This window comes from Coloeus monedula (genome assembly GCF_965178545.1).
Source record: "Coloeus monedula genome assembly, chromosome: 9".
Taxonomy (NCBI): Eukaryota; Metazoa; Chordata; class Aves; order Passeriformes; family Corvidae; genus Coloeus; species Coloeus monedula.
The window spans coordinates 6,542,585-6,552,322 of NC_138789.1; the positions used below are offsets into that span (position 1 = coordinate 6,542,585).

The 9,738-nt window shown below is 45.2% G+C and overlaps 1 protein-coding gene across 2 annotated transcripts; it reads left to right on the forward strand.

Moving 5' to 3' along the window:
* Positions 1-601: 601 nt before the first annotated feature.
* On the forward strand, positions 602-9,387 carry GORAB (golgin, RAB6 interacting). Of its 2 annotated transcripts, none has more exons than XM_082287182.1 (5): positions 602-688; positions 1,549-1,927; positions 3,288-3,389; positions 5,088-5,228; positions 7,754-9,387. In XM_082287182.1, exons 1-5 carry the CDS (start codon positions 625-627, stop codon positions 8,214-8,216), a joined length of 1,149 nt encoding a protein of 382 aa, XP_082143308.1. In that variant the 5' UTR covers positions 602-624; the 3' UTR covers positions 8,217-9,387. The 2 variants fall into 2 exon arrangements, with proteins under 2 accessions (XP_082143308.1, XP_082143309.1); XM_082287183.1 differs by having other exon boundaries at positions 1,549-1,915.
* The last annotated feature ends 351 nt before the right edge of the window (positions 9,388-9,738 follow it).

Here is a 9,738-nt window from a genome sequence, read left to right on the forward strand (position 1 = left end):
GAGCAACCTCGTCTAGTGGAAGATATCTCTGCCCATCACAGGGGTTTGCAACTGGTTGAACTTTAAGGTCCCTTCCAGCCCAAACCATTCAGGGATTCCCTGATTTCCTCACAGTGTTGTCACTGTAACTTACTAGACATGCTGGAGCAGGATCTCACCTACTCTTACAACTACTTAATTACGAATTATAAATTACATGGGGATACGTGTGGTATTCCTTGAAGTTTGTATGCTTTTTTCGGGAGCGGCTTCCCCTCTCCATTTAAGCCCCACTAGCCGGGACCCAGTGAGCCCTGTACGGTCACAGGATGGACTCGATGAGCTCAGAAGTCTTTTCCAGCCTAATTGGCTCTGTGATTCTTTACAGCACGAGGTTCTCAGGAGTCCCGGGATGTGCCCACAAGGGCAGCTTTCCCCGGAGCACGGGCGATTTCCGGACCCCTCAGGCCCCACACGGACCGAGCCCTCTCCCCTTGTCCCCTCAGGCCGCCATCTTGCCCGCCCCGCCCCGCCGCCGCCGCGGCGCAAGGCCCCCGGCCGGGCTGTCCGCGGCGTTCGCCTGCGGCGGTGGCGCGGCGGTGGCGGGGCAGCCGCGGGGCCTGCGCGGCGGGAGGAGGGAGCGCCATGGCCGAGGCCTGGGCCGGCTTCTCGCAGGAGGAGCTGCGGCGGCTGCGGGGACAGCGCCCAGGTACGGACTGCGCCGCGCCGGGAGCGCCCGGGGAGTGGGGACAGCGGGGCCGGGAGCGGCGCGGAGGAAGACTCTGGGCCTCGGCACCCTGTCAGCCCCCGCAGCTGCACCTGCCTCCCATCGCTTCTCAGCACCCCATCTCCGCAGCCGCTCCACCCACCGCTCTGTCCTGCTCCTCAGCCCCTCCATCCATATCTCTGTCCCTCCTCTCAGCCGTTCCACCCACATTTCTAACCCTTCCCTCAGCCCCTCCATTCACACCTCTCTCCCTCTCCCCAGCCCCTACACCCCTCTGTCCATCCCCGCATCAAACGCTTGCCCTTTCCCAGGCAGCCCCTCGGTCTCTCCCATCCAGCTGCATCTCCTCCTGCCCTCTTCATCCACCTGCAACTTCTCCCACAAACATCCCAGACTCTCCAACCCCTTGTCCTGCACCCACATCTCTGCCTGATACCCCACTCATGCTCCCAGCCTCCTCTTTGCCCTCGTTCTTCCCCATTCTAAACTTCATTACCTCAGTTTGCCCACCAGGCTGGCAGGGACCCTTCCTTAGCCCTTGATCTGCCTCTCCATGATTATCCCAAGAGTCACCTCATTCCTGCCTATGGTTTCTCTTTTAGGCCTGCAGTCCAGGCCTCTTATTCCTCCCTCTCCTCATTTAGGGATACTGGTTTCCTTGAAAATTCCTGATTCTTAGGCTAACAAAACGTTTCCAGGCTCCTGAGGTTTCCCCCACATTGCCTTCCCATGACACCTTGGCTTGGGTTTTCCTTATTTTGGTTTTTGCTTGCCCAGCACAGCTTTGTCAGAGTCTGTCTTTGATACTGAGATTTTTTTAAATCCTGTTTCTCCACTGACAGATTTGTACGAGCCCTCGGAGCCGCTGCAGCAGCAGCAGCAGCAGCCTCACCCCCAGGCTGTGACCAAGACTCGGAAGCAGTTACAAAGGGAAAAAGCCCTCAAGCAGCAATGCCAGAAGCTGGGACTGCAGGGAGAAGCAGCCCGTGTCACTCCAGAGCAGTTGCTTTCTGCACCACAACCCAAGCCCTGTCACCCGCAGCAGCCCGGGCCAACACCTTGTCCTCCTGCCGCTGGGAATCAAAGGCAAAGTGACAGCCAAGAGCAACAGGAGGGAATGACACCGGGAGAGTCTTGTAATGGCAGGGACAGTGCCCAGCCCCGCCCTGCAAAGCCCAACACCCAAGTGGAGAGAAAGAAAGTGGAATTGTTAGTAAGTCGGTAAAATCAAGGGGTGGGGTTTGTTATTCTGTATTGATTCATTGTTTCATTGTGAAGTAAACTTTTCTGTGTCTGATAGGAAGCTTTGAGAGATAAAATCATTCCCTTTTCTATGTGGCAGCATCTGTATGGAGAAGCAGCTCGTGGCTCCCCTCAAATTCTAGACTCAAAAGGATCCAGGAGGTTCTGTTTTTCAGGGATGAGCCTTGAGAGGCTGTGGCTGATGGTTGTGCTGCCTGTAATTTCCCTGCCCAGCTGCGGGCTGGGATCACCTGCCTGCAGTCCCTACACCAGGATAGCAGCACTTTGAGAAGTCATATTCCTCCAGTGGATGCAGCTCAGCAGTAGTACTGGCTGTTCATCTCATTTCTGTGGTGAGAAAAGCACAGACACTGTTTGATTCGGGAACTTTGCAGAGAATTTTTTCTCACCGTGGAAAGCAAATGACATTTAGCTGCAGCAGTCACCTCCTGATTCTGCTGGATTCATCTCAGCCTGGATGCTTGAATTTAAATCTTACTAAAAATATTTCTGTGTGTGAGGTTTTAGGAATAGGGTGATGAGGACAAATCTGAAGAGATGTGCAGAAATGTTTGTTAACAGCTGAGTTATTTGGGTATTTTTCAGTTCAGGCTCCCTGAAAGAGGGCATGAAGAACAGAGTGTGGTGAAAGCAGCAAAGCAGTTCTTTGTTTCTCCTAAATCCTGCCTGGTTGTGTTGACACAGGTTGTGCCCCCTCACCTGAGGCCTGGCCTTCCATCTTTTGGGATGGTTATATCTCTTAGGAGATGTAGCCTAGGAAATGGAATCAGTATCAGTCCTTCCCTGGTGGCAAAAGCGAATTCTTGTTCTTCCTTGTTGCTCGTTGTAATTTTAACTCTTACTAGCCTTTCATTTGTATCCATTTCATTTGTATCATTCAGCTGTATTGTAAAGCAGACCTGTGAAAGAATCTGTTTTATGGAAAAAAACATTTCCAAAAAAGAGGCTGTGTTGGCAGACTGAACAGATGGTGACTTGTAGCAGCCAGTAACAAACTTGAAACTGCTTCTACCTGATAGGGAAGCACATCCTTTAAATAAAAAATTCCATCCATTTCTGAAAAAGTGCTCCATGCAGCTTATTTGGTTATGCAGATTTTAGTTCTGATCAGCAGGTTTCATCTGGAAGTGTTTTATTGGTCTGAATGGCTTCTTGCACATGGTTCTTCTTTCCTCAGAACCAAAACGTGTTTGTTTTTCCTTCGACTTTTTTAAGAGTTTGCTCCAGAATATATGACAGTGAATATTTGTGTTAGAATATGGGGAGCAGGGAGAGAAATGAACTTTCTATTAATTTTTATGTTCTTGTCTATGAGCAGACAGGAAAAATCCCGATGGGAAATCCTCCAGCAAGAGCAGCGTCTGATAGAAGAGAAGAATAAACGCAAGAAGGCACTCCTGGCCAGAGCTATTGCTGAGAGGTGGGGGCTGAGCCTGGCGAAGGGGTTACTTTTCATCTGCAACCAGTTACATATCTTGATTTAAATTTCACTTTTTCCTCCTCTCTCTGCTCTGTGAGCAGCTGTGATGGACATTTCCATTCGATAAGTGCTGGCTAAGAAGTTGTGACTAAGCTTTTCACACTTCCAAAGCTGCAGCTCTGTGTACAGATGGAAAAGTTAATACACAACTTGAGGATTAGCTGAAGTACTTGAATTTGTTAGTGAGGTCATATTTGGAAGTTGGGGTGCTCAGATGCTCGTTCCTGTTCTGGTCCTGATTTGGTTTTGCTGGATGCAAGGGAAGTTTATGTGATTCATAACCTATGAGAAGAAACTACAGCTATTTTTGTTTAGACTTTCGGCTCACTAGCGTGTGAAAAATGTTGAGAAGATGATCAGCTTTAAGAAGGTACTGTTTTACCACTGGATGACTAGAAATTATAGAAATGTACATACTTTCACAGTTGTTAGCTCTTGCTCTTCAGGAGACCAGGCTTTAAGGCATTGTACAGTGTTGTCCACCAAGGTAGTTTAAGACTACAGGGAAGGCAAAGTTTGTAGGGAGGGATGTTGGAACAGCTGATAACACTGGATCAAGGACAGTGATGTGAAGTTTTCAGGCTTGCAGTGCTCTCCCAGGCTGGTGTTATGGTCTGCCAATCAAAGCTCTTGGGTAGCACAGGTGAACACAGCCTGTACTCTGCTAAAGATGCTAAAACACAAGCATCTTTATTCTGAGTCACTGTAGGACATCAAACATGGGTGTGGCCACCAGGCTTGGTTCTTCCTCCTGGAAGCAAAGCCTGAGGAGAGAAAAGACACTGAAGGAGTTACTTCTGTCACTCAAAGGCCTTACTCAGGCTCACAGCCATACCACAGGATGTCTGTTTTCCTCCACTTGCATCAGCTGGTCAAATGGGAGATGGTGGCACTGTCTGCACACCTAGTCTTGCTTTCAGGTACCTGCCTTGGGTGTAAAGCAGTGGCTGAGAAGCATCATTTTGCTGGTGGTGATGAATGATGGCAAAGTGATGCAGTATAAAAGCTTGTTGAAAGTCACTTATCTTCCTTGGGAATTAAATCCATCAAAGCTTGTTGCCGTTAGTAACATTTCATTTTCAGGACTTAGGAATGAACAGACCTAGTTGAAAAAGGTTACATAAGGCTTGATTGAAATCCTTTGTATTTGATGTAAAACTTTCCATTCACTTCATTGGGATTTGGCTGGGCCTTTTGGGAATAATTTTACAAAATGGAAATCAAGCTTAGGTTAGGTGACTTTTTGGCCCCTACTAACTGAGCTTCTTTGAAAGGGGATATTTGCAGGGCTAAAAGCCCTTCCCCCTCTCGCTTTCCCCCCAAGCCATTTCCTGTTTCCTTACACTGAGAACTACTTAGATACAGCAGCTTCTTGTGTGTTTCCACAGTGAAGAAACACAATCCATTTTAGGCACTTTGATTATAGTCATTACGTAATTTTGCCATAGTCCTTTAATAGTAGGCATTTTAGATCCCTGTGGATGCTAAAAAAGATCAAAAGCCCTACACCGTAAAGGAGAAACCTTCTGAATAGGTACTAAAGAAGTCAGTTGCTTTGCAAATGAAATGGGGCCCAGTATGTCAAGAAGAGAGGCTTGAAAAGGAAATTTAAAAAAAAAAATCATCTTCCTTTTGCAGATCCAAAAGAACTCAAGCTGAAACAGTGAAACTGAAAAGGATTCAGAAGGAGCTGCAGGCTCTGGATGACATGGTGTCTGCTGACATTGGAATCCTGAGGAACCGCATTGACCAGGCCAGCCTGGACTACTCCTATGCCCGGTAAGAGACACACAGGGAGGAGGGAATGGGAATAGCCCTGCCTGAGAGGAGGGAAAATGCTGTTTCCTCTCACTGAAGCACTAATGAAGTCATGTCACTGTAATAATGTGCAGTTAAAGCGGTCACAGTCTGGGGGGCTTTCAGATCTGGAAGTAAAAGTATGCTTTTTATTTCCTAATTTTTCCTTCAGAATCTGGGAACTGAAGCAGGTTTTCTGACTGGATACTGCTGTCACAAGACATAGATCCTGCTTTAAGTGTGCGGTTGTCCATAAGCCCTGCTTTATTGTTTCAAGGTTGTTTATTTCATCTCAGGGGGAAAGAGGTTTTTCTTGAAAAGTCCTGAAATGAAAATCCTGTTCAGGGAAATTTTCTTGTTAGGATGGCTCTGGTCCTGCTGGAATCAATGGGACCAATAAAGCTTAAAACATATAATCCTGCTGAAGTATTTTTGCAACTAGGACCAAAAATTGAAGGAACAGGGAAGCTTTTACCCTTCACAATGTGCCTTTAATCACTCTAGTTGTGATGAGTTCCTTAAAGGCAAGAAATTAATGGAAACACCACATTAGCTGTGGGTAAACCACAACATCAGTAGATAAACAGCAGCATGTTTGTGCAGCCGGTTCATAAAGCAGAAATGCTCACTCGCGGTTTTTGGTTCACCATTCAATGTGTTAAATGTTCATTTCTCCTTCTGACTAATGCCATACCATGACCACAGGCCAATAAACATTGTAATTAGTCTTGAAAGAAATAGGACCGGTAGCTAAAAAAATTAAGATTTCTTTGCTGTAATTATCATTTGAAATGTCTAAGATTAACTGTAGTTAGCGTAGCTGATTGCATGTGAATACAAAATTTCGTGTCCTCAAGAGAAAAAACACTTCAATGGATTTTAGGTTTCATCTGGTTTCTAAAACCATTAAATTCTCCTGAAATCTTCTTACCCAAGTTTTGTAATGATGTATCTATTTGACATGCTTACTGGCTAAAGAGCACAAGCAGCTCTTGACATTAGGAAAGCAGTATTTAATGACAATAGCAAAAGGAGATGCTGTTAGGACAAGTGGGTAAACTTCACCAAAATCTTAATGACTTTCATGAATTTAGTAAGTGTTTTCTTGAGGGAGGGATTTGGAAATGTGAGGTAGATACTTCCAGTGTTGTAGATTTTATGCATTATGAGCCAAAGCAAATTTACTTTCAGGTGGAGTCTTTTTAAGCAATTTCTTAGTACTTGCCTTTTGTTCTAGTGCTAAAACACAAAGCATTTCAGTCGGTCAAAAAGTGCAATATTAAATAGTCCTGAGCAGACACCTAATTAGCAACATTTGACAATTGCTGTGGAATAGAATTTTTGTTAATATGATGTGACTGATAGGTGTGAATTCAGCCCAAAGGTTTACCTGTGCAGATGTTTCCAGCGTAGCATTAGTTTTGCTGCTTCAGGTATCTGACCCAGAGAAATCCTGACTTTCTTGAGAGGGAAACATAAGTGGGCATCTTCTGCCCACTGCAGACATAGCCTTTTCAGCTGGGTAAAAGTCATGTGGTTACTATATAAAAGAACATATTTGGGAAGGCGTTTCTATGGCTTATTTCCTTGTGTTTCACTAAGCAAAGGACCTCTCCTATCTTTCTGTTGCTTTGTTTAAGCAGATATTGGAATCTGGTTTTATAAAAGTGCTGGATTCTTTATTCAATCACCTTACTAATACTATTTTTATGAGTGCTCTGTAGTCGTGCTTCATAAGCCTTTATGTGTTCCCTTTCCTGATGAGCAAGACTGCATCTATCTTTCTTTTAATTAGAATACAGAGGTTTACTGATGTAGTGAAAGATGCATCATTAATGTGGACACCAGCCATTAAAGTGCTAGATATTCTCTGTGTGTTAACTCAGTAAACACTTAGAATATTCCCTTTTTGCTATATTTATCATCTCAGGAAGTGCAAATCGGCAGGAGCTGAGTGTCAGGAGGATGCTTGCAATAAAGTTCTACATCTGTATTGAGGTCATGTGCTGTGTCAGTCTGTGCTGCCCCTGATTTTCTGAACATGTATATGGGTAGCCAGAAAAGTACATGATCCAAATGTCAGTGTGCTCCATCGAGCATCTGTATCTGTGGGGGGAAGGTTGGGTTAGAGAAACACCAAACTGCTCTGTGGTGTTTCAGTTCACTAAGTGGGTGTTCATTAGAAGTGTGAAAACACTGCAATTTCTGATGGGTTCTTTCTGCTGCTAGTGATGCATCTCTTCAAACAGGCAGTAAAAATGGGTGTTTGTGATTCAATCTGAGCAATTTAACTCTTGGAATGCACAACAGCAGAGCCCCAAGTGTCTGGAGAAGTTTTGATCAATTCACTCTTATTTTCTTCGCTCTTGCTAATGTGGCAGCGTGTCATTAACAGCTGGCACAATGCATTGCAGAGTACGTTGCATTCCAAGGATTCTTAAAGTCCCTGTGTCAGGTTGTGAGGTGCTGTGAGAATTAACCCTCCAGAAATGCTGCTGGTTTTGCAGGAAGCGCTATGACAAGGCCGAGTCCGAGTACGTGGCAGCCAAGCTGGACCTGCAGCACAAGACGGAGATCAAGGAGCACCTCACGGAGCACCTGTGCACCATCATCCAGCAGAACGAGCTCCGCAAGGCCAGGAAGCTGGAGGAGTTAATGCAGCAGCTGGACGTGGAGGCAGATGAGGAAAATCTGGAGCTCGAGATTGAGGTGGAGAGGATGCTGCAGCAGCAGGAGGCAGAAGCAGGGAGACAATCCAGCCAGTCACACAGCCACACTGGGACAGCCAAGGAGAACCCTGCTCCCAGTGTTGTGGGACAGGAGAGCCACCATGCCAACCATGCTGCTGCTTCTCCTGCAGTTTCTGAACAGTCTCAAAACCCCAGGACCAAATCCCTCTCCGACATGGACAGCCAAACTCAGGCAGTAAATGTGTCTTCAGGAAGCTCCCCAGCTTGTTCTGCTACCTGACTGCTGGATGCAGATAAGCCAGTGGTTATGGATGAGGTACTCTCTGCAGGCTTGTGGCTGTATGCTGTGTCTGGGCTTCAGCAGTGCCAGTAATATGCAGTTCATTTCTCTTTTCCTTTTATACTGTTTTCAAATTTTAAAGGATCTTTTCTTTCCACAAGACTCATTTGGGGTTCATCATCTATCATCATTCCGGTGTGCATTCATGTTCTACTGCCCAGCTCTTCATGGGCTTTTGTTCCTTCCTGAAACACTTGGAAGTGAACAGTAGGGTTTGTCCAAAGATTTTCAGCTTTTTGATATCACAGGTTCCTGTTCTGAGCAGTGTGCAAGAGAAAGATTTCTACAGGAGGAAACATTACACCTTGGTCTGCTTCAGAACACATTCTGACAATTGCAATAGGATGTTTGTCTTCCTTTGTATCCATAAGGGATTAGTTTCCAACGGTTTCTCCTGCTGTGAAACCCAAGTGCTTACTTTAATTGCCTTCGTAGAGGTTGCTCTTTCCTGATTTAAAGGAAATTTGCACATTGAGGCAAACTGCAAAGTCAGTTGTAATACCTCGTATTTATCACTTCACCTGTTCCTTTCAGATGATGCTGAATCATGAAGCTGTACAGTGATAACACTATTAGCTATGAAATCACAGCTGCTATGGTTTAACAAAAATGATGGGTTACAGTTTAAGACATTGCAGAATGTAGAAGTAGAAACACACAAAAGAGAGTGTTACATTTACAGTTGTTCCATTGCAGAGATTTTGTCTGTTATAGTTGCCTCAAAGTGCCAATAATTAGCCATAATTAGCCAATAAGACATCTTGTAATGAATAATCCCCACAGTATATTGGAAATGAGCCTATTTTTGTAGAACATTCAATGCATTTTCTTGCCTGAAGAGCAGGTTAGTACCCCACGAAAGTTCAGCTGATTTGCTCTATTGCTGTTGAAGGGCTTTAAAAAGCTATTCCAGGTGGAGAAAGTCTCACAAATTAAAAGAGAACATAGGAAAATCTCCCATAGACTGATTGCAGCTGCAAACCATGGAGACTGCACTCCCTGTTAACCTCTTTGTAATAGGGAAGTGTGGAAATGGTTCCTGGAATACCTGACCTGGATGTGTTGGTCTGAGTGTATGAATGAGTTGCTGAATGATGCCACTGAGTCTGTAAATGGGACACTGATTGTCTCTGGCTTTAACAGTGGAAAAACATGTCACTACATTTCAGTTTTATTCTATTAATAAATCAGTGCATCTTGTACGCAGTGTGTTTACTTTCAGTTGTGATATCTGAGACTAACGCAGGGATCCAACACTTTTTCCACAGGAGATGATAAATGGTAGAATCAGATATGTCCTTTGGCAACTTTCCGCTGTGTGAAAATAAAACCTCAGAAAAGGCTGTTCCAAAATATGGAAATGTATGAAGTAAAGACATGGCAGGATACAGCTTGGCAGGAATCTTTTCAACTAACTACCTCAGGGCAATGGTGGAAAATCTCTCCTGGTGCCTTCCATACA

Bases quoted from the DNA above. Each gene is read 5' to 3' on its own strand.
- GORAB (XM_082287182.1), top strand. From the start codon at position 625: ATGGCCGAGGCCTGGGCCGGCTTCTCGCAGGAGGAGCTGCGGCGGCTG. The intron at 3,390-5,087 runs GTGGGGGCTGAG...TTCCTTTTGCAG, and splicing joins GCCAGAGCTATTGCTGAGAG to ATCCAAAAGAACTCAAGCTG. The intron at 5,229-7,753 runs GTAAGAGACACA...CTGGTTTTGCAG, and splicing joins CTGGACTACTCCTATGCCCG to GAAGCGCTATGACAAGGCCG.